The sequence below is a fragment of the Heloderma suspectum genome, chromosome 3 (genome assembly GCF_057233095.1).
Source record: "Heloderma suspectum isolate Gila_16-S chromosome 3, 16-S_ref, whole genome shotgun sequence".
Classification (NCBI taxonomy): Eukaryota; Metazoa; Chordata; class Lepidosauria; order Squamata; family Helodermatidae; genus Heloderma; species Heloderma suspectum.
This window is the reverse complement of record NC_139460.1, coordinates 121,020,389-121,045,085: the sequence shown is the minus strand read 5'-3', so window position 1 is coordinate 121,045,085 and position 24,697 is coordinate 121,020,389. Positions and strand designations below refer to the sequence as shown.

Here is a 24,697-nt window from a genome sequence, read left to right as displayed (position 1 = left end):
GACTCACAATTTTACATTCAACTGTGCACTTGATAACTGGCTTAGTTTTACCTAGTCACAAAAGCTTGGATACCCAATGCATATTAGAACACTTCTGCAAAATAAAATTCCATGTGAAAACAGTCATGTTGCGATGGTAATCTTAAATTACGCACATCCTCCCAGCCACTCACAAGAGCTGGAAAAGTTAGGTTTATGAATCAACCCTTAAGACAAAAAGAGATTGGATACTAGAAATGATTATTTACACTGATAAACAGGACACAATTTTCTGGACTGACTGAAAAGTTGATAGAAGGTCATTATTTAAAATTCAAGTATGATTTATTTTTCTTGAGCACACTCCGGGAGAGAGCGCAGGACAGGAAGGCCTGCCGTGCTATGGTCCATGGGGTCACGAAGAGTCGGACACAACTTAATGACTGAACAACAACAACAACAATTTATATTTAGTTTAATCACCAATTTTTAAGAGGAGTAAAAATTCAGAGGAAAATAGAGAGTGTTATATTTGAAATTTTACCTACCTAGGAATCTGAAACAAAAGCTAATCTTTCCAATCCTACGCAACTGCAAAGGCTTTGCTTAAAAATCAAGAATTATAAAATTAACATTTAAACAGCAGAAGAGCATTTTACACAACAGCTATTTTCACCTCTTGATGCAGCCTGCTGTGGAGGGCCATCTGTGCACTGCAGGTTCTTCAACAACTGCATGGACTTTCCAGCCATAATTATCTGTTTTAGTACTGGTTTCAAAAAAGAGACCATGGTGTGCTGTCTGCTTGAGGGTGCTTGATCGCTGCCAGAACTGGCACTAGCATTGTCACTCATTTTCTCTTCATTCTCTGTCTTCTCTGATACACTATACAAAGTGTAAGTGGCATACCAAAAATCCCTGTGGTTAACTGGAACATTTTTGTTTCTGCAGAAACAAGCATGCAATTGTTAGCTCTTCCTTAGAAAACTATAAATGCTGCCATATTAACAATTTCTTGATATACTGACATGAAAATAATCTGAAGCAGGTTGTCAAATCAAGAGAGGAATATTAGCCCATCAAACCACAGCCGGCAGCCCAGTTTGCAAGATTACGGAGAGGGAAGTAAACCACCCAGAACCCTACAACAGCCAATGGGCTCTGCGTGGCTTGTTACCCACGGCAACAAGCCACCCTAGCAGGTTCGCATGACATGACAAGCTGTGGTGCCGAGGGTAATTATGCTAATCCTACCACCATGCGCAGAAAGGGAAATAACCCAGCACAGAGGTGCTGTTAAGTTTGGGGTACATGGTAAACAAACAGGTAAGAATAAAGCTGCAATATCCAACTTTAATCTCAGGAAGACTCTACAAACATTCTGACTTAGAAAATATTGAATTTAGAATGAAGATGTACAAATCAGCCAAAATGTGTGAGTCCAACTATACTGCAACACATTTAAGGAATATTTTTCATTCAAACTTGATCCCAGACGTAGTTTGTTAGCCATTTTAGTACATTACAATTGGCCAAATTAACTCAATTGTGAGCAGCAATTTGTTGCTTGATCACAGTCTCAGCCTTGCTGAGACTGAACAAGATCAGAAGTCAGCTGCTTCTTTTGACATCAGCCTGAAGCCACATACACCTGAGGTTTCCTACACTGGATAGACACAAAACTCTATGACTGCACAGCATATCAGTAGCTACCAAGAGAACACTGCCTAAAGAAACACCAATGTATCCAAGAGATGTTTAGTATCCCTACCTTTGAATTATAAATTCTTTAGCAGGATCAAATAAGTTACCATGGACAATCCACTCATCTACTGTCTGTAAATATGGCCTCACTGTTTCAACCCAGAGAGAAAACAAGAGAGAGACCTGAAATTAAATTTTAAAGAGGATTAGTGAGCAAGTATGAGTGTATGTGTTATAATTATTACATGAATTCACTAAAAACAGCATATATGTTTGCTGCAATGAGTTTAAGTACAGCCAGGATGCAGAGAAGCCCATGTATACATACAAAGCATCTCTTCATATGTACTGGATAATTCTTCCTTACAGTGGCAGCCCCTCAAGCCTCATGGGGTCCTGCTCAAGAGGACCTGTTATCTTCAGAGGGGCTTTTCAGGTAGCGTAGGAAGTTATTACCAGAATGGAGGAGCAGAAAAGCTGCCATGTATAATACCATTCATGATCCTTTGCATCCTGACTACATTTAGAAATAATCTACCAAACAATGTCTTCCACCAAGCTACAGTTAGTTGCATACCAGGGAATTGTCATTGTTTTTAATGGCTGGCTGGGGAATGCTTGAGTTGAAGGACTTTTTTCCTGTTTAAACATGCACAGGATTGCTGCCTTAAGTGCATAACTGCCTGTAATGTATTCCTAGTCTTAAGTATCCCAATCAGTAGTCCAAAGATTTATACTTCTGTACTGCCAATAGTTGGAAAATAGGGAGACACTGCAATAGATAATTGTGAAACCAAGAACTTATAAATCTGATCTTCAATTGACAGAAGCAATAGCTTATTTTTCCTATAAGGACCACAGTTAAATACGAGCTTCTACATACCGTCTGTTCAGAGGCTTCTCCAACGTTATCATAGTCAAGAATAGCTTTGTACAGTGTATTAAGCAAATGAGATGCTCTTACAACATTGCGAGTATCAGGTGGTACTTCTGCAACTCCAGTGCTAAAAACTTTATGAAGTACCTTCAGCTGTGCTAGTCGATGTGACAACTTATCCATGACTATGGAAAGAGTGATTGTCGTGTCTGTAAAAGACAATACAGATTCATGTTTTATAATACAATTATTGGCACAGAGCTTGTACCTTCACAACAGATTAAGATTTACACAAATGTTTTATTATAATGCAAAGCATTTTACCTTTGTTGATTATGCATCTTTCAATTTCAGTAAGTTCCTCTTTGAAACTAATGAAATATTTATAGAGGGCTCGCATGAAAGCTTGATAGGTTCTAAATGGGGCTTCTGCAGATTTCTTGGGAGTGGACATGGTTCCATGTATTCCACTTTCTGAGCTATGACCCATGACTTCATCAATAAACTTTTGCAACCTAAATACAACTTGCCCATATGCTGCTATTCGCTCCAGCATTGATCGCAATGAGTTCTACAAAAAATTAAGATTTGTTAGTATTGTCTTCTAACAAAAGTTAAGCCATTTATGAAATCTAGAGCTACAAACTGCTTTCACTGCAGCTTTTAGGAAGCAAGCAAGCAAGCAAGCTTCTTCTTATATTAACAGTCCAATGTACAATCATTTAGCATCTTTTACATACATTCCATGCACCAAAAGCAGGCTCTCTTTGCACCTGATTACTGATCAGATCTAGGTTGATCGCTTAACTTACATGGGTCAAATGGGTTACCATGATGTCATTTCTCACAGTAATATTTCCCTCATTCAGTTGAAATATAAAGAGATTTTTCACACCCGAAAGAAGCCTGTAAAAGTAAATATACAACTGAACAAACAAACAGAGTTAGCATGTATAAAATGGACTTGCACAACCTTGCTTTTAAAATTCAAGCAATAATGTTATACACACAAAAAACACAGGATGTATTCCAGAGGACTCCAGATGAACATTAGACCTGTGCAAGGCCCCCAGATTTCAACAGATACCATTGGCTTATTACACCTATGTATTGGTGAACCGGTGGCATGTTTAAGTAATATTGTAGCTGTCCACAATTGTGGTAATTTTCCTCTGTCAGCATTTCATGAACTGGACTCAACTTTACAGGGTGCACTGCAAGTAAGTGATTTGTCAACTGCATTAAGAAGGTGCTTGTTTTTAAAAGTTGTGACATAATTCTTGTTATAAAACTCATTATTCCTCAGTCATTTATTTTGGGCAATGCAGTTTTCATTATACCTCCCACTAGCAAGTGCCACACTAAAGTTAATGACATTTGCACAAGAAAGGCAGTAAAGCCCTGTCAGGAGCACTCCTGCAGCTATTAATTTGAGACACACACACAAATTCTAAGTGTTATTTCAAGAGCACTAAATTCCTTTTCAGGATATTGCATTAGAAATAAGAAGCATCAAAACCAGAATTATTATGGCTGATATTGTTTAAATAAGGAACAGCATGACCACATTTCTGAATTTGAATATTACACATAAAGACTTCCAGATAGTTAAGATTATTCAACAAAATACTAAACAGATCTCAAATGGAAACTCCTCTGAGCTTGTTACTTACCAAATTGTTTCACGAATGACCTGCGTTTCAGTGACAATAATTCTTTCTTCTGGCACATATAAGGGATCACTATTATATAAGTGCTGCTCCCTAAAGGGAAAAAATCATTAGTGTTTTTAACAACTGAACATTACCAGTGAAGAACACCAAATTTTATTCCTTGTGCTCACTTCTCTTGCAGCTCCAATAGATTTATGGAACTACATAATGAAAAAAACAATTAGTCATAACCACATGAGATATAAATGACTCTGTATTCCTAGCCTGAAAAACTCTTTGAATTGTTATTGTAAAGATATATCACTTCATCCCAGAATTGCACACTGTACTAAGACGACAATTTCCATATGTCACCTTTAAACACCTTTACTACATACAATAGCAAAGTTCATGTTTTGTAATCCTTCAAAATCTTTCATAATAGTTCCAGAAATTGAAGCATTCTTGGTAATAATTTTTAATTCAGTTTTACCATCATAACACACATTTACCCTCCACAAAATAAGGGGATGGATGAGTATAGGATAACAGGAAGAATAAACTCAACGTAGCATTTTATGGCATGCAATGAGATCCAGAAAAGAGTTTCTAGATATTAGAGTGGATTGACAGTCATTTTCATCAAGAATTATATCCTTCCAATGCAAAATTTTCTTAGCTACTTACCATACAGCAGCTAAATTGGAATGAAAATGCAAACTATGGGGAAAACGAAAAACTCTGCCGGTCCAGTATTGAGCAACTACATGTTGCTCCAGCCAGGTACGTGCATCAGGTTCACCTGTAGATAAGGAATTTCATGCAAAGTTTCAGAAAAGGGAAAATTTCCCATATATGGTCACACAAATAAATCTAAATAATTTTAGAATGCAAGCTAGTATCGCTATCAGTTCTAGTCAAACTTGGAAGCTTGAATTTCTAAGTGGGCTACCGCTGAAGAGTGTCCAGAAGTTGGAGAATAAGGAGACACTGCAATTACCAGATGACAATTACTGACATGCTCCAGTCTGATGTAAAGATCCTACCAAAATGAAGCAAGCTTCAGAAAACAAACCTTTCCAGGTGACATGAGATGCCGACTTCTTGTTTTGATCCTGATCTTCTTGTGGTGTCCTGTCCACTTGAATGCCAGAGTCTTCCCTACTCAAAGGTTCAGTATCCTCTTCATCATCGCTTATGTCAGACCACTCCTGTAAAATATTAACTCATAAGGTATATTTTAATGCAAGACAGATGGGAAACCTACAATGCATTCTGCCAGATTAAAAGGGTTATTGTAACACAGTTAGACAGTAAGAAATATATTACAGTGTGATCTAGCATCTAAATCAGATCACAATTCAACATATTAAAAATGGCTTCTTTCACAAGTTCTACTAGCAAACACCATAAAAACATAATTACCATTCTAATTTAGACTAAAAGTTCCATCTAGGCCAGGACACTGGTCAGCCAGATGTCACAGAAAAGCTTACCAGCAGAGCATAATGATGATGACAATTTGCCCTACCACGCAATAAGATTCATACCTGCCCCAGAACATGCAGATTCCATTCTTAGATATTATGGCAAATAGCCACAGACAGACCTATTCCCCCACAAAGGTACAGTTACAGTTGTACATTTACAACAGTTACACTGATCCAGAACTGTTACTTTAGATCAGGAATGGGCCCTCTTGGATGTTTTGTGGCAACATGTTACCCTCTGGATGTTCTGACCTACAACTCCCGACGTCCCTCACTATTGGCTAAGACAGATGGGAATTGTAGGCCAAAACATTTGGAGAGCTGTAAGTTACCCATCCATGGATTAGATTATAGTAGTTCAACCTTCAACTTTTTTGTTTTCAGGGATGACCTCATCCATGGATTATATTATAGTAGTTCAACCTTCAACTTTTTTGTTTTCAGGGATGACCTGAAAACAAAAAAGGACACATATAGGAAGTGGAAAGAAGGCTAAGTAACAAAGGAAGAGTACAGGCAGGTAGCACAGAATTGCAGGGATGGTGTCAGGAAGGCTAAAGCTGAGAATGAGCTGAGGTTAGCGAGGGATGCTAAAAACAACAAAAAGGCTTTCTTCAGCTACGTGCATAGTAAAAGACAGAGGAAAGAAATGGTGGTTCAGCTATTAAATGAGGATGGCAAAATGATAACACAGGACAAAGAAAAGGCAGAGGTGCTCAATTCCTACTTTTGCTCAGTCTTCTCCCAAAAGAGGGTCTATGACCCCCTTGGCAGAAGCGAAGTACAGGTTGAAGGGGCAGGATTGCAGCTTGAGATCGATAGGCATATGGTCAAGGAACACCTCATTACTTTGAATGAGTTCAACTCTCCAGGACCAGATGAACTGCATCCTAGAGTAATAAAGGAACTGGCAGAAGAACTCTCAGAACCACTGTCTATTCTCTTTGAGAAATCATGGAGGACAGGGGAAGTGCCAGATGACTGGAGGAGGGCTAATGCTGTGCCTATCTTCAAAAAGGGTAAAAAGGAGGAACCTGGGAACTACAGACCAGTCAGTCTGACATCAATCCCTGGGAAAATTATGGAGCAGATGATAAAGCAATCCATCTGGAAGCACCTTGAAAACAATGCAGTGATTACTCGAAGCCAACGTGGATTTGTCAAAAACAAGTCCTGCCAGACAAATCTGATCTCATTTTTTGATCAAGTAACCTCCCTTGTGGACTATGGGAATGCTTTGGACATCATATACCTTGACTTCAGCAAAGCTTTCGACAAAGTGCCCCATGATATCCTGATGAACAAACTAGCTCAAAGTGGGCTAGATGAAACAACGATCCGGTGGATCCACAGTTGGCTACAGAATCGGACTCAAAGAGTGCTTATCAATGGGATCTTCTCCAACTGGGGAGAGGTAACGAGTGGGGTACTGCAGGGTTCCATCCTGGGCCCAGTGCTCTTCAACATTTTTGAATGTCATCATTCAACTGGGGGGAGATATGATAGCGCTCTTCAAGTACTTGAAAGGTTGTCACAGAGAGGAAGGCCAGGATCTCTTCTTGATCATCCCACAGCGCAGGACACGGAATAATGGGCTCAAGTTGCAGGAAGCCAGAATCCAGCTGAACATCAGGAAAAACTTCCTGACTGTTAGAGCAATACAACAATGGAACCAACTACCTAGGGAGGTGGTGGGCTCTCCCACACTGGAGGCATTCCAGACGAGGCTGGACAGCCATCTGTCAGGGATACTCTGACTTGGATTCCTGCATTGAGCAGGGGGTTGGACTCAATGGCTTAGTAAGCCCCTTCCAACTCTACTGTTCTATGATTCTATGAACGCTTTGAGCTACTATCCTGGCACAGTGAGTTAGAATCTCAGCACCATCACAACAGCAATAGCCCCAGCTTGCAACTTGGTACTACCAGAAGCAGAGACAGCAACAGTCCTTTCTGCCTGTATCCTATGAGATTTTTAGAACCACAGAAGCAACTGGGTGGAGCAACCCTACTCTGTCCTTATACAGAAGCCAGAGTGTTGAAGGAAAGGTTTTCTGACAATGTCTCTGTCCAACATATTAGCAAAAGGAGCTACAGCTACCACAGCTCTTCAGACCTGAGAATTGCAAGTACCAAGTCTCAAAAATGGTACTGAAATTAATTGTAATCATACTGCATTATATAAAAAGGAATGTAAAAATGTACTAAGAAAAAGGCAAAGCCATTTCTAAATTGGCAATAGGTTTTCACTACCAAAAGTGGATCACTGCCAGTGTAAAAGGCACAGAGATTAGCAGAAGATTAAGGAGTACAGAAACAGTTTGTCAGTTTTTGCCAATTTATCCTGTAATTTTATAAAGCACTGTTCTGTATTACTTACTGGTGTTTCTAAATCAGGACCAAAGTCAAATTCTTCACCTTCCATTAAGTATTTTCCCCAGTCAAATTCTTCTTTTTCTAGGAAAAAACCACACACATCAAAAGCTATAACTTTCAATTGCCTCTTCAATGGCTCCCCATCACATTCCTTCTAAGCACAGGAGGATTATGTATGTAGGCTGAATTACCGCTACGCTGAGGGATTTAAAAAAAAACTAAACACTAGTAAAGTTTCAGCATACATGGACAACCTAATAACAACTCACAAAATAAAAGAGACCTTGATATGAGTTTAACAAAGATGTTATATAAGATCTCAAAAGTGGCAGAACATCACTTGGTTTCCAGGATACTATCAATATGTGTAATATACTAAAACCTACCCACTTCTTTCTCTCTTGGCTTTTCTGCATAGTTGGTATTGGAAGGAGAATCAGACAAGCATAGCAGAAGAGAGAGTATGGCATAATGGGTATCTGTCTAAAACACAAAAAACCAAGTAGTAATTTAGCAAAGGGAATACATTTGTTAATAGTTAAGGAAATGAACAGACTTGAATTCTAGTACAATAGTATATTTAGAAGGGCAAAATAGCAGCTTCAGTTTATCACATATATTAACAGGAACAAGAACATAATCAGGATACAAACTCACACAGGAAATAAAACACCAGTGTACGTAACAGTGTATTTCAATTAGCTGAGGTCTCTATTTCAGAATAAGAGCATTTAATCTCCCCAAGTTGATTAGAGTCAGATAAACTTTACTGGAATCTGCCTTAAAAGTGTAATGGTAAACTTCAACTATTCTATCAATTCACATCCCAACACTGGTCAGAACATTCACATTTTTTAAAAAGCATAAAATGCTTGCTGTGTTGAGGATAAACAACTTTGGCAAGAATACAGAAGCTAGATTCAGATGATGATGGGGGTAAAATAAGTCATTGTGGCTTTTCCCTCCGCCCCCATGTGTTGTGTGCGCCTGCCCATCATTTACATAATTACCTGCGCTGCAGCATGGGTTGGCATGCCGTCTGACCCACGACTCACAGTAGGGGTTATAGGGTAGGTATGAAGCCACCCCCATCATGCCATGTGTCAGGTTCAGACAACTTGCCAACCCGTGCTGCAGCATGGGTGATTATGTAAACGACAGCCATGGGCACGCCATGTGCAGGGACAGGGTGAGAAGCCACAATGGCTTCTTTTACCCCCACCCCCAATCATCCGAACACCCCAAGGGACTTGCTTTGTTTTACCCAGATATAAATTTGAGCACAAACCTAGTCATATGTAGAAAATTACCTGCAGAATATATATCTCTTACATTGCAATCCTATATTCACTTACTTGGAAGTAAGCCCCATTGAACTCAGTGGGACATACCTCTTAGTAAGCATGCATAGGATTGCACTGTAACATGCTTTCCCAACTAAGTGAAATATTGTGGTTTCTTCATATTCTGAAAACCTCCTGATCTATTGCTGGAGTTCTCAAAGTATCAGCTGGTCCTCCTATAGAGATACAAGTACTCTGATGACTATCCCAATACTCACTACATCCCCATTTATAAATTGTATCAAGAAATCATATGAGCCTGCTTTGTCTACATCTCCATCAGTGTAAAACTGGTAGCTTCATGCTTCCCAGCTTTCATTGGTACTGGGTGCCAATAGAACAATCTGCAACCTTTTGCAGATGATTCCTCCTTTGGAAATCTCAATGTACAAAATGGCCCTGCTCTTTTCCTTTTCAATATATTATTAACTATGCTTGATAAGACTCACCACAACAGCCTTTGCAAACTCTGATGCTAGCATATCAAAAATATTTATTCCAACTGGACTGTAGTGCTGTATGCCTCCTATTTGCACTATTAAGTATCTAATGGGCTACATAGAAATAATATGCAGACACCTAGTAATGCACACATACAATACTATACAATACTTCAGTATTAAACAGTAGTGTAGTGGCAAATTCAGAAGTGCAGGGTCCCTTCATGACAGTCACAGCCATGCCCCCTTCTAAGATTGTACAACCCTGTAAGATATACAGCCTTCAACTGGGATCCAAAAACAGTGCAGCTGAGGGTAAGGCAGGGGTATTTCAATTGCACGTCTGAGAAAAAATGCAGGAGTGTTAATCTTTCACCCACTCACTCACACACAAACATGTTAGGTTTTCAAAATATGATACTCTATGGAAGCTTCACCCTCTCAACTCAACCCTCATGGACAGATCCCTTCTCATTTAAACATCCCCCTTGCACACTGCCTTAGCACCCCAACATAACCCATTAGCCTGCCCTAAGCTTCCCATCCCGCAAGAGAAACGTCCACACATGCAGCTAGATTGAACCCCCCCCCACACACACACACACCCCCTACCTTCTTTCTCTTCTCCCCGCAACTGATTTTTTTCTGTTTCCCTTCCCTCCACCAGGGTTTGTTTGCCCAGATACATGCCAACTTTGTACCAAAAAGTGTAGCTGACAGAGCAGGTTGCATTAATAGATTCATAGATACATAGCAGGTTGCATTCTATTAATTAATAGAAATTAATGTTCAAGAATTAACAGTGCAATCCAATCGGTATTTATTTCGAATTAAATTTGCAGAGATCTTGGGAAGGCAGCTAAGGCTGCAGTCCTACACACATTTACTTGGGAGAAAGCCCAAATGGCAATTGAACATAGTGGGACTGACTTCTGAGTAAACATGCATAGGATTGTGTGATAAATCCTAAAAACTGGCACAACCAACCACCTGCCCTGCCCCATAAGTAAATAATGGTGGCAGCGCCTCCCCCCGCCCCCCACTGCTGCTGTGACCAGCAGCAGAAGCCCTGAACAGGTGGCCGGTGTTGCAGGAGACAAGGACAGCGCTGGGCACGCAGGCACGGAACAGGGACGGGCAAAGAAGCCAAGAGCTGACGAGGAGAATGGGGGGGGGTGAGAGGAGGCTGCAGAGCTCCCTTAGGCTCCCTCACTCATTTGCTGCCTTTGCCTGGCTGGCTTTGAGTAGTAGAGGAGAGGCAGCCAAGAGGCAGCCACCCGCAGTCCCTCTGCTCCCTCCTCCTTCCCTAGCAGACTGCGGACCTGGCTGGGGGCTGGCTTCAAAAAAGATGCTGGAGCAAATCCCCGGCACAGCCGGCCACCACTACACCCCTGGTATTAAAGAATGCAGCAAAGAAAGGTTTAAAAAAACCTGACAGGGTGCAAATTATTTGTTCCAGAGTAAGAACAAGCATCAGAACAAATGTAAGAAAGAAACAACTGAAAGCTATGTCCTAAAAACTGCATACCTTTGTTCCTTCAATGGTTGGAAGAGGCAAATTCAGAAACTCTTCTGTTAGTCTCTTCCAGCTTGCAGCTTTAACAAGGTCTGAGTGAACAACCAGCTTTTCATAAATTCTATGTTAAAAGATTGAGGGCTCATCAATGAATGTTCCAAAATAAAAGAACAAGTCCAATATCATAAGAATAGTAAACTCTTACCCCTGTATTATTTTCTCCACTTTATGACTACTGACATCAAGAAATCGATGAAATCTAGGGGGGAAAAGTGATAGGTTTTGCGTCACATATATCAAAATGTGTTGAGGAAGATATCAGTCAAGCAGTTTACTTTTCCAGCAGTTTTTGTGCATGGTATACAAGTGGGACCTGCAACAAAATATTGCAGTGTAGAGTACTCCTGTTCACTGCTTCAGTCTAGACATGCCCTCATCCGGGATAATCTACTCCCACCCCCACCTCAACAACAGGCACTCAACCATTCAGCATACTCAGTCATTAGGCTGTTTTGGGGCTCCCCCTTTAGAGATTTTTTCTAACTTTTTTTGTTCTTTTGCAAACTTCAGGTTTCCTCCAGCTCTGCTGATAGCTGCCCCTTGCACGTGGGTGCTGCAGTTTTGACTACCTAAACAATGGCACTCACCTGGACATCAGAAATAGAGAGAATGATTTAGCATTTAGTTATTTGTGCTTTTTTCAAAAGATCAACACACTACAGAAACCTGGATTGTAAGATCTACAGTCAGGGCCAGAAATACTGGAACAAAGATAACTGTTTTGGCAGTTGGCCTCTGTATACCACCACACTGAAGTTGAAAGGAAACACACCCAGATGGGAGCGAAGCCAGGACTTTCAGCTGTAATGCAAGGGGTTTGACAAAAGTGAGGCATTAACCATTCAGGGAGTACAGCCAGTGGCATACACACACACACCCATCGTTGGTGGCTCATAAGTAATGGAACAAACCAACATCATTTCAAACTTAAGGATCACCTTTATTTAATACCTGGATAAAAATCCTTTGCAGTCAATGACCGCCTGAAGTCTGGAACCCATGGACATGACCAAATGCTGAGTTTCCTCCCTCAAGATGCTTTGCCAGGCCTTCACTGCACCTGCCTTCAGCTGCTGCTTGTTTGTGGGTCTTTCTGCCCTCAGTCTTGCCTTCAGTAAGTGAAAAGCATGCTCTATTGGGTTGAGATCAGGTGACTGACTTGGCCATTGAAGAACATCTCACTTCTTTGCCTTCAGAAACTCTGGGGTAGCTTTTGCTGGAAGGTTTGGGTCATTATCCATTTGCAATATGAAGCAGCATCCTGTCAGTTTGGCAGCATTCGGCTGAATCTGAGCAGAAAGTATAGCCCTATACACTTCAGAATTCATCCTGCTGCTTTTATCAGCAGTCAGGTCATCAATAAACACCAGTGACCCGGCTCCATTGGCAGCCATACATGCCCAGGCCATAACACTGCCTCCACCAGATTTGACAGATGATGTGGTCTGCTTTGGATCATGAGCTGTTCCTTTCCTTCTCCATACTTTTCTCTTCCCATCATTCTGGTACAAGTTAATCTTGGTTTCATCAGTCCAAAGAATCTTATTCCGGAACTGGGCAAGCTTCTTTAGGTGTTTGCTGGCAAAGGCTAATCTAGCCTTTCTGTTCCTGAGCGTTACCAGTGGTTTGCACCTTGTTGTGAAGCCTCTGTATTTACATTCATAAAGCTGTCTCTTGACTGTAGATGTTGACAATGACATGCCTACCTCCTCAAGAGCGTTCTTGACCTGGCTAGATGTTATGAAAGGGTTCCTCTTCACCATGAGCAGAATTCTGCGGTCATCCACTTTAGTTGTATTCCGTGGTCTTCCAGGCCTTTTGCTGTTGCTGAGCTTGCCAGTTAATTCCGTCTTTTTCAGGATGTTCCAAACTGTTGTGTTGGCCACTCCCAATGTTTCTGCTATCTCTCTGATGGGTTTATTTTGTTTCCTCAGCCTAATGATGGCCTCCTTCACTCGCATGGACACCTCTGTGGACCTCATGTTGGGAGTTCCAGTGAACAGCTACCAAATGTAACACTCAGAACCACTTCCAGGCCTTTTATCTGTTTGATTGGTCATGGGGTACCCAGGAAACAGGCCACACCTGGCCATGCAGCTGCTTGTCAGCCATTCGTTCAATTACTTATGAGCCGCCAACGATGGGTGTGTGTGTATGCCACTGGCTGTCCTTCCTGAATGGTTAGCGCCCCACTTTTGTCAGACCCCTTGAATTACAGCAGAAAGTCCTGACTTCGCTCCCATCTGAGTGTGTTTCCTTTCAACTTCAGTGTGGTGGTATACAGAGGCCAACTTCCAAAACAGTTATCCTTGTTCCAGTATTACTGGCCCCGACTGTATGAGCCAGGGCAAATTGGATGTGGTTATTGGGGAGATGTCAAGATTAAATATAGACATTCTGGGTGTCAGTGAATTGAAATGGACTGGAATGGGCCACTTCACATCAGATGACCACCAGATCTACTACTGTGGACAAGAGGACCACAGAAGAAATGGAGTAGCCTTCATAATTAATAATGAAGTGGCTAAAGCAGTGCTTGGATACAATCCAAAAAACAACAGAATGATCTCAATTCGAATTCAGGGTAAGCCATTCAACATCACAGTGATCCAAATATATGCCCCAACCACAGATAATGAAGAAGCAGAAGTAGATCAGTTCTGCAGCACCTACTGGATAATACACCAAAAAGAGATGTTATTTTCATTACAGGAGACTGGAATGCTAAGGTGGGTAGTCAAACGACACCTGGAATTACAGGCAAGCATGGTCTGGGAGAATAAAATGAAGCGGGATATAGGCTGATCGAATTTTGCCAAGACAACTCACTGTGCATAACAAACACTCTCTTCCAACAACCTAAAAGACAACTTTATACATGGACTTCACCAGATGGTCGACACCGAAATCAGATTGACTACATCCTTTGTAGCCAAAAGTGGCGGACATCTATACAGTTGGTAAAAACAAGACCTGGAGCTGATTGTAGTTCAGATCACGAACTTCTTATTGCACAATTTAGAACCAGACTAAAGAGAATAGGGAAGACCCACAGATCAGTTAGATATAAGCTCATGAATATTCCTAATGACTATGCAGTGGAGGTGAAGAATAGATTTAAGGGACTAGATTTAGTAGATAGGGTCCCAGAAGAACTATGGACAGAAGTTTGCAACATTGTTCAGGAGGCGGCAACAAAAAAAAATCCCAAAGTAAATGAAAACCAAGAAGGCAAGATGGCTGTCTACTGAGACACTGGAAGTAGCCCAAGAAAGAAGGAAAGCAAAAGGCAACAGTGATAGGGGAAGGTATGCCCAATTAAATGCAAAATTCCAGAGGTTAGCCAGAAGAGATAAGGAATTATTTTTAAACAAGAAATGCACGGAAGCAGAAGAAGATAATAGAATAGGAAGGACAAGAGACCTCTTCCAGAAAATTAGAAACATCGGAGGTAAATTCCAGGCAAAAATGGGTATGATCAAAAACAAAGATGGCAAGGACCTCACAAAAGCAGAAGAGATCAAGAAAAGGTGGCAAGAATATATGGAAGATCTGTATAGGAAGGATAATAATATCGGGGATAGATTTGACGGTGTGGTCAGTGAGCTAGAGCCAGACATCCTGAAGAGTGAGGTTGAATGGGCCTTAAGAAGCATTGCTAATAACAAGGCAGCAGGATATGACAGTATCCCAGCTGAACTGTTTAAAATCTTGCAGGATGATGCTGTCAAGGTGATGCATGCCATATGCCAGCAAATCTGGAAAACACAAGAATGGCCACTAGATTGGAAAAAATCAACTTATATCCCCATACCAAAAAAGGGAAGCACCAAAGAATGTTCAAACTATCGAACAGTGGCACTTATTTCACATGCCAGTAGGGTAATGCTCAGGATCTTGCAAGGTAGACGCCAGCAATTCATGGAACGAGAATTGCCAGATGTACAAGCTGGGTTTCGAAAAGGCAGAGGAACTAGAGACTAAATTGCCAATATCCGCTGGATAATGGAGAAAGCCAGGGAGTTTCAGAAAAACATCTATTTCTGTTTTATTGACTATTCTAAAGCCTTTGACTGTGTGGATCATAACACATTGTGGCAAGTTCTTGGTGGGCTGGGGATACCAAGCCATCTTGTCTGCCTCCTGAGGAATCTGTATAACGACCAAGTAGCAACGGTAAGAACAGACCACGGAACAACGGACTGGTTTAAGATTGGGAAAGGAGTACAGCAGGGTTGTATACTCTCACCCTACCTATTCAACCTGTATGCAGAACACATCATGCGACGTGCTGGGCTTGATGAAGCCAAGGCTGGAGTTAAAATCGCTGAAAGAAACATTAACAATCTCCGATATGCAGATGATACCACTTTGATGGCTGAAAGCGAGGAGGAGCTGAGGAACCTGCTGACAAAGGTGAAAGAAGAAAGTTCAAAAGCTGGGTTGCAGTTAAACTCAAAAAAACCAAGATTATGGCAACCAGCTTGATTGATAACTGGCAAATAGAGGGAGAAAACGTGGAGGCAGTGACAGACTTTGTCTTTCTAGGCGCAAAGATTACTGCAGACGCTGACTGCAGCCAGGAAATCAGAAGACGTTTACTTCTTGGGAGGAGAGCAATGACAAATCTTGATAAAATAGTTAAGAGCAGATACATCACCCTGACAACAAAGGTCCGCATAGTTAAAGCAATGGTATTCCCCATAGTAACCTATGGCTGCGAGAGCTGGACCATAAGGAAGGCTGAGCGAAGGAAGATAGATGCTTTTGAACTGTGTGGTGCTGGAGGAAAATTCTGAGAGTGCCTTGGACTGCAAGAAGATCAAACCAGTCCATACTCCAGGAAATAAAGCCAGACTGCTCACTTGAGGGAATGATATTAAAGGCAAAACTGAAGTACTTTGGCCACATCAAGAGAAGACAGGATACCCTGGAGAAGATGCTGATGCTAAGGAAAGTGGAAGGCAAAAGGAAGAGGGGCCAACCAAGGGCAAGATGGATGGATGATATTCTGGAGGTGACGGACTCGACCTTGGGGGAGCTGGGGGTGGCGACAGCTGACAGAAAGCTCTGGCATGGGCTGGTCCATGAAGTCACGAAGAGTCGGAAGCGACTAAGCGAATAAACAACAACATCTGTGCTCTGTATCTTTCAAGCATGAATTTGAAGTGAAATGAGCATTGTAATAGCACAACTATAGCTGCTGCTCTGGAGGTTTCACAGTTATACCATGAAGAAGCTGAAGTAGTAAGCAGACTTTAAAGACAGACTAGAATAGAGCTGAATCCAACATAACATTCTCACTCATGAAATGAAAATGTAAAATTATCCATACATATAGAAACAGTTGTTCGAATTAGTTACAGGCACATTCTTGAAGACCCTAGACTCCTGTGAAGTCCTGATTACACATTCATCCCTAGAACATTACAAGGACAGGCAATGCTGACAATTCTTCCATATGTAGGCAGTCACTGGCCACTTCAGAAACTTGTCCAACAAGCATCAGTCTTAAATCAAAAGAAGTACTGTGGGTGCAGAGATGGCAATGGAGAAAAATAAATTAGGTAAGGGGATGCTTAATACTTTCTAGATTAAACTATCCGATTATGAAAACTTGGGTGATGAATAAAATTACACAATTGGCCCAAAGTATCACCTTACCTATTTGGAATCTCTCATTCTCTAGGGCCAAGAAGGAAGGGGAAGAAAAATCCATAACAGGACAGGGAGACTTGAATTACTAAGAAGGTAGATGTCGGTATCCGGATGGAACAAATCCAAACAGCAAATGAACATTTACTCCGTTAAACACAGCAACATCAGAACTTAGGCTAATAAGTTCACGTTTGTAGTAAGTACAAAAAAACCTGTCAGGAGCGCCCTAGCCGCCTCTTGCTGTCCCCTCCAATAACTAATCAGGACACAGATGACGAGGATTCTTTCCAAGGCTTTATTCCTTTATTACTTTATGGCTCTTACAGATACTAATCACTAGCGACTAAGCAAGGAACAGCACTGGGGAAAGATAGCAGAGTAGACTAAGCTCTAGGTAAGGCAGTTGGTCCCTGTTTGAAGGGGAACCATGGGAAGACTCTGAACTTATGGGCTATGGAGAGACCCTCCCTCTTTCCCTTGGGTCCTCGGGACGCGACCGTTGTTTGAGCACCAAACAAGCAGAACACCTCCTTTCGGCGCCCTCCACCTGTCGTTGCTCCCTGCGTCTGCACCGAGCGTCCAGCAAGCTCCCCTCCAGCGCTCTCTCACTGCCAGGGTCACTATCTATCCCAGGAATGGTGGCAGGAGGAACCTCTGCCAGCTGCTGTGCTTGTGAGAGATGAGCAAACTCCTCTCCCATGGATTGCTGTTCTTCCTCAGAATCAGAACTGTTCTGGGGCTCTATGGGCTCAGTTTCCACCCTGACAAAACCATTACCAGTTCACAGCATGTTCATTAGGCTGCCTGCCTCCATGTGTTAAAGAGCACTCTTAAATGTAGATCCAACAGGCCACTTATCCTGGGAATACGGCTAACTGCCAGGCTGATCCACATTTTGCTCATGGGAATTAGAACTACTGTGTACACCTCGGACCTCCTGCCTTACCTTGCACAAACATTACTTTAAAATAATTTAATATCAATACACATTTGTTTAAAACAGTTTTATTCTTTATCTGCATTTTCATCTCCCCTTCCCTTCAACACTGTCCTTACAATCCCAGTTTTTCCAATTAAAGTTCCTCCCAGTTAAACTATTTGGGTGTTGTGCAATCAACCACCATTGTACACCAATTCATATATCCATACCAACAAAGATTAAATTAAATGAGTAGAAAGGCAGGATCATGTAGATGGACATTTAAAAAGGAAAAGAGAAGAGAAGGGAAGAGATAGTGAACAGAGCAGATGATCCTCAATATTATCTTCGTTTATACCTCCAAAACGTTTTTCTATGTGGCCTTATGCCTCGCTTTCAACTCTGACACTTGCGCTCTACCATGCCACAACGCTGCTTATACAGGTTATAAACCTGAGTATTTCCCTTCCCGTACAATGAGCAGTGCAGCTACTTTATGCTTTACCTTGCCAATGTTGACTAGCACCTTGTTACTCTCCCCTAGGTACCTTGTGACATTATATGTACATATATTATAAATTTGTGGTACTAGATGTATTCCTGTTATGACTCTGTATTTTATGGTGAGTATATCTAGGGTGAGAGTGGGATGAGCGACAGGCGGAATGGGGTATTAGCATATGTGAGATGACTGGCTGAGTGAGGGGTGTGTGAAGTGTGTGTGATATATAAGCTGGGTGCTGTGCTTGTGTAAGACAGATAAGGTTTAGGAAGGATTAGATCAGAGAGATAGGGTTTGATTGCATTTGTAAAATAAACTGTTTAGGATAGCATTTGTTTGGGAATAGATCAGAGAGAGGGGGTTTGTGAGAGATAGGATTTGTCTTGGGTCTGGGAAGAGTTAGATTGAAGAGAGAGGGAGAGAGGATTTATGTGTATGAGGGGATATACATAGAGGCTTTAAATTTTTAAAGCTTCAGTAAACAGATGTTTACTGTTGAACATATTGTTATATTTAAAGATTTCTTTGTCTTATAAAATCCTACACCTTCTGCTCTTGGCTACGTATGGTTTAAAGTAATAAAGGAAATTATACAGGTTACAGAAAAAAAGCAAGTGTGTCCTCATAGCTCAAGGACAGAGTAAAGGGTTGAACCTGACCTTAAAGGTCCTGGTGGCAGCGTTACTGGGGGGGGGGGGGGTGTTGCTTGCAGTGGGAAAGGCCTTATGGAGAAGGTATTCTCACTGGTAATAGGCAGGAATGCCACATAACTCTTTAAAAATTCAACTGCACTATAGGACCTGCTTCTCCATGGGCTCATCCTATGACACATCTGTACTTGTTCAAAGGCCCACAACTTTATGTTATGAATCCATGTGATTGGCTTTACCCATAAAGTCACTGCCTGGCCAGGATTGGTGAGATGATGACAATTTTGCATTAAAGACCAGCCTTTACACATACTTGCACTACAGAATTAAATTGGAAAAGACACTCCCACAGCACAGCTGTAATTTTTTTACAGACCCTCAGTTACAGCTATAAGCATGAAAATACTGGAGAAGCAAGGCTAAGACAACTGAACAACCTAGAACTGTTAAACCCTTTAACTTGATGAATGTTATGCTAGTGTATGCCCACAAGTATATGCATCCTGTTCCTGCATTTGAGAATCCCCCAGTATACTCCACAATATACTGAAATATAAAACTTACTTCTGACTCGAGTACACAAACATGCTTCAGATTGCAAGGGAAAGCAATAGCATTTCATAGAAACTATGAATGGTGTGAAAAAGTGAATATAAAAAAAGTATTTTTCAAAACACTGAGGGTGAGCCAAAGAAATCAACAGCAGCTGGTTCAGAGCAAGTACAAAGAATGATTCACCTAGTTCATAATTAACATATAGAATTAATTGCCACATGATGTAGAGATGGCCAGTACCTTAGATAACTTCGGGGGGGGGGGGGGATGAGAATTAGACAAATTCATGGACAACAGCTATGTCACCCATGCCTTTTTTAAATATACTGTTCAGCTACAGTATATCTCTGGCCCATCTGACACAGGAAGACAAGCAACAGGGGAGAACCAAATCCAGGGCATGGTCTGGCAGCATATATGACACAGCCCCACCATGGTGAAGCTAAATAGGTCTAGACTGAAGACCTGAGAACCACACATAGGGTACCTTGAGTTCCATGATAAGCCCACAGGTACTTAAGGCGGGGCTGCCAGAGGCTGCTCGGGAAGGAGCCTGGGGAAGGAGGACCAGCCAGCAGCTGCACCGGGGGATCCTGAGCCTGAGCCTGCTTCTGCCCCTGCCCACAGGTACTTAAGGCGGGGCTGCCAGAGGCAGCGCCTCGGTGTCGCGCCAAGTGCGACGCTAAGTGCGCACTTAGCGTTGCACTTGGAGTCGCAAGATCTACCCACCTGCCTCTCCAGAGACACCAGCAGCCACAACACCAGCAGCAAATAGCAGCAGCAGCAGAGGGCAGCAGCTTTAAAGACCAGGGAAAGGGGCAAACGTGGACTATCTGCTCCTTCTTCGCTGCTGTTCTCTTTTATCTCTTTTATATTATTTTAAACTGTTGTATATTTTATATCTTAATATTTTAATATGTGCCTGGGAGGACTATTGGACAACTCAGGGGGTGGGGGAGGTGCCACCATAACTGTGGTCACGGGCAGGGGGAGGTATGGCGTTGGGGGATTAACAGGCCAGCTGAGGAGAAGAGGGGCTAGACACCTTACAGCTGTCCCCTCTTCTGGTTCTTCCCCCAACCTGATGGTTCCTGGCAGCCTTACCAGTCTGCCCTCGGGTCTGGTGGTGCTGCTGCTGAATGCCAGGTCGGCCCAAAATAAGACCTCCCTCATCCATGATTTGATTGTGGATGAGGGGGCTGACCTGGCATGTATTACTGAGACCTGGGTGGGGGAACTGGGAGGGGTCACTCTCTCCCAGCTGTGCCCTGCTGGGTACTCAGTGCAGCACCAACACCGACTTGAGGGTCGGGGATGGGGGGTTGCCGTGGTCTATAGGAATTCAATCTCCCTCTCCAGGCTTCCTGCTCATTCGAGTGCAGATCTTGAGTGTCTGTACCTTGTGTTGGGTACCCGGGACAGATTAGGGATTCTGTTGGTGTACCGCCCACCCCGCTGCCCATCGGACTCCCTGCCTGAGCTGACGGAGGTGGTCTCGGACTTGGTGTTGAGGACCCCCAGGATGATGGTCCTGGGGGATCTCAACTTCCATGCCGAGGCCGCTGTATCCGGGGTGGCTCAGGACTTCATGGCCGCCATGACAACCATGGGGCTGTCCCAACATGTCATCGGCCCAACGCATATAAAAGGACACACGCTTGATCTGGTTTTCTCGACTGGGCAGGAGGATGGTGATCTGAAAGTAGAGGAATTAACATCTGTCCCTTTGTCATGGTCAGATCACTTCCTGCTGAGGTTTAGACTCCTGGCGGCCTTTCCCCTCTGCAAGGGTGGGGGACCTATTAAAATGGTCCGCCCCCGGAGATTAATGGATTCCGATGGATTCCAGAGGGCTCTGGGGGATTTTCCTGCTGGTATGGCTGGTGCTCCTGTCGAAGCCCAGGTCGCTCTGTGGAATGCAGAGATGACTCGGGCGGTTGACACGATCGCACCCAAGCGCCCTCTCCCTCTGAGCAGAGCCCGGCCAGCTCCTTGGTATACACCTGAGCTGAGGGCAATGAAGCAAGAGGGGAGACGGCTAGAACGCAGGTGGAGGAAAACTCGTGCTGAGTCTGACCGAACACAGGTAAGAGCCCACTATCGAGCCTACTCTGTGGCGGTGAGGGTGGCAAAGAGGCAGTTCTTTTCCACCAGCATTGCATCTTCTCAGTGTCGTCCGGCGGAGCTTTTCCGAGTGGTTCGCGGCCTCTTACATTCTGGGCCAGGGAGAGAGACGGTGGAACCCTCGGTAGCACGCTGTGACGAGTTTGCGCGGCACTTTGAGGATAAAGTCGCTCAGATTCGTCATGAATTGGACACCACCATTAATGCAGTTCCATTGGTAGAGGCGTTCAGAGCACCGTCTGGTCCAGTTTTATTGGATGAGTTTCAGTTACTGAGGCCTGAGGATGCGGACAAGGTGCTTGGCCAAGTCCGATCAGCCACTTGTGTGCTTGACCCTTGCCCTTCATGGCTTATTAAATCAAACAAGGAGGGGTTGTCCGGCTGGGTCCAGGAGGTTGTAAATTCCTCCTTGAGAGAGGGAGTGGTGCCTGCTGCTTTAAAAGAGGCAGTAATTAGACCACTCCTGAAAAAGCCTAACCTGGACCCAGAGGATGTTAACAATTATAGGCCAGTGGCCAACATCCCCTTCCTGGGCAAGGTGCTTGAGCGGGTGGTTGTAGGACAGCTCCAGGCACTCTTGAATGAAACGGATTATCTAGATCCATTTCAATCAGGCTTCAGGCCTGGTTTTGGAACGGAAACTGCCTTGGTCGCCCTGTGGGATGACCTCTGCCGGGAGAGGGACAGGGGGAGTGCGACCCTGTTGATTCTCCTGGACCTCTCAGCGGCTTTCGATACCATCGACCATGGTATCCTTCTGGATAGGTTGTCTGGGTTGGGAGTTGGAGGCACTGCACTACAGTGGTTCCGCTCCTACTTGGATGGCCGATTCCAGAAGGTGGTGCTGGGGGATTATTGCTCTGTGCCATGGCAATTGTGCCATGGGGTTCCACAGGGCTCTATTCTATCCCCCATGCTGTTTAACATCTACATGAAACCGCTGGGGGAGGTTATCCGGAGGTGTGGGCTGAGGTGCCACCAATATGCGGATGACACCCAGCTCTACCTCTCTTTCTCATCAAAACCAGGTGAGGCAGTGGCTGTTCTGAACCAGTGCCTGGGCACGGTAATGGACTGGATGAGGGCTAATAAACTGAAACTCAATCCAGACAAGACGGAGGTACTGTTAGTGGGTGGTTCGTCTGCCCGGCTAGGTGATATTCAATCTGTTCTGGAGGGGGTTGCACTCCCCCTAAAAGATCAGGTTCGTAGTTTGGGGGTGCTCTTGGATCCAGAACTGTCACTTGAGGCACAGGTGAACTCAGTGGCACGGAGCACTTTTTATCAGCTTAGGCTGGTATACCAACTACGCCCTTATCTGGACAGAGATAGCCTAGCTACAGTTATCCATGCTCTGATAACTTCTCGTCTGGATTACTGCAATGCGTTATACGTGGAGCTGCCTTTGAAAACGGTCCGGAAACTTCAGCTGGTCCAAAATAGGGCAGCAAGATTGTTAACAGGGACTGGCCTGCGAGCTCATATTACGCCAGTACTTTTCCAGCTGCACTGGCTGCCAGTCCATTTCCGGGCCCGATTCAAAGTGCTGGTGTTAACATTCAAAGCCCTTAACGGCTTGGGGCCAGGTTACCTGAAGGATCGCCTCCTCCCATATGTGCCTGCCCGGACCTTAAGAGCATCATCAGCGGCCCTTCTCCGTGAGCCCCTGCCAAAGGAAGTGAGGCGGGTGGCCACTAGGAGGAGGGCTTTTTCTGTTGTGGCACCCCGGCTCTGGAATGAGCTCCCTAGTGAGGTTCGCCTGGCGCCTACATTGTACTCCTTTCGGCGCCAGGTGAAGACCTTTTTATTTTCCCAGGCATTTTAGCTTTCTAAATTTTTTATCTTTGCTGTTTTAAATCTGTATTTTAAACTCCTGTACTGCTGCTAGGTTTTATTGTGGTTGTATTGTTATATTGTGGTTTTAATGTTCTATATATTTTAAATTGTTTTATTGTGTGTTGTTTGGTTTTAGTTTTTGTGAACCGCCCAGAGAGCTTTGGCTATTGGGCGGTATAGAAATGAAATAAATAAATAAATAAATAAATAAATGATAAAAGAAAAGTGGGATCTAAGTGTAGTAACTAAATAAATAAATCAAGCATATAGGCCACTGTGCTGTTTGTTACTCTGCATTGTATTTTATCCTTTCAACCATTTGTCCTCCATTTTATCATTTCAACCATGTGTCATCCACCCAGATAATATTTGTTATTGGGCAGATTAAAAATACAGTGTATAAATGAACAAGCAATCACCAAGCCATGTGCCTGGGCACGGTAATGGACTGGATGAGGGCCAACAAACTGAATCAATCCAGACAAGACAGAAGTACTGTTAGTGGGTGGTTCGTCCTCCCGGCTAGGTGATATTCAATCTGTTCTGGAAGGGGATGCACTCCCTCTAAAAGATCAGGTTCATAGTTTGGGGATGCTCTTGGATCCATAACTGTCACTTGAGGCATAGATGAACTCAGTGGCATGGAACACTTTTTATCAGCTTAGGCTGGTATAACAACTTCGCCTTTATCTGGACAGAGATAGCCTAGCTACAGTTATCCATGCTCTGATAACTTCTCATCTGGATTGCTACAAAGTGTTATATGTGGGGCTGCCTTTGAAAACGGTCCAGAAACTTCAGCTGGTCCAAAATAGGGCAGCAAGATTGTTAACAGGAACTGGCCAGCGAGCTCATATTACATCAGTACTCTTCCAGCCGCACTGGTTCCCAGTCCATTTCAAGGCCCGATTCAAAGTGCTGGTATTACCAAAGCCCTTAATGGCTTGGGGCCAGGTTATCTGAAGGATCGCCTCCTCCCATATGTGCCTGCCCGGACCTTAAGATCATCTTCAGCA

The 24,697-nt window shown here is 43.2% G+C and overlaps 1 protein-coding gene across 2 annotated transcripts in view; it reads right to left on the bottom strand.

Moving 5' to 3' along the window:
• Nucleotides 1-24,697, bottom strand: part of TUBGCP5 (tubulin gamma complex component 5) — a 41,090-nt gene that overhangs the window by 15,375 nt on the left and 1,018 nt on the right. For both annotated transcript variants that reach the window (XR_014789190.1, XM_084844312.1), the window contains exons 2-13: nucleotides 11,583-11,636; nucleotides 11,390-11,498; nucleotides 8,465-8,561; nucleotides 8,083-8,159; nucleotides 5,288-5,423; nucleotides 4,900-5,014; nucleotides 4,234-4,323; nucleotides 3,373-3,466; nucleotides 2,885-3,131; nucleotides 2,567-2,769; nucleotides 1,751-1,866; nucleotides 656-924 (exon numbers count right to left, since the gene is read on the bottom strand). Coding sequence is in view for 1 of the 2 variants with exons in the window: in XM_084844312.1 (XP_084700438.1) it covers nucleotides 656-924; nucleotides 1,751-1,866; nucleotides 2,567-2,769; nucleotides 2,885-3,131; nucleotides 3,373-3,466; nucleotides 4,234-4,323; nucleotides 4,900-5,014; nucleotides 5,288-5,423; nucleotides 8,083-8,159; nucleotides 8,465-8,561; nucleotides 11,390-11,498; nucleotides 11,583-11,636 (1,607 nt within the window). In the remaining variant the exon portion in view is untranslated. The remainder of the gene's footprint in view (nucleotides 1-655; nucleotides 925-1,750; nucleotides 1,867-2,566; nucleotides 2,770-2,884; nucleotides 3,132-3,372; nucleotides 3,467-4,233; nucleotides 4,324-4,899; nucleotides 5,015-5,287; nucleotides 5,424-8,082; nucleotides 8,160-8,464; nucleotides 8,562-11,389; nucleotides 11,499-11,582; nucleotides 11,637-24,697) is intronic.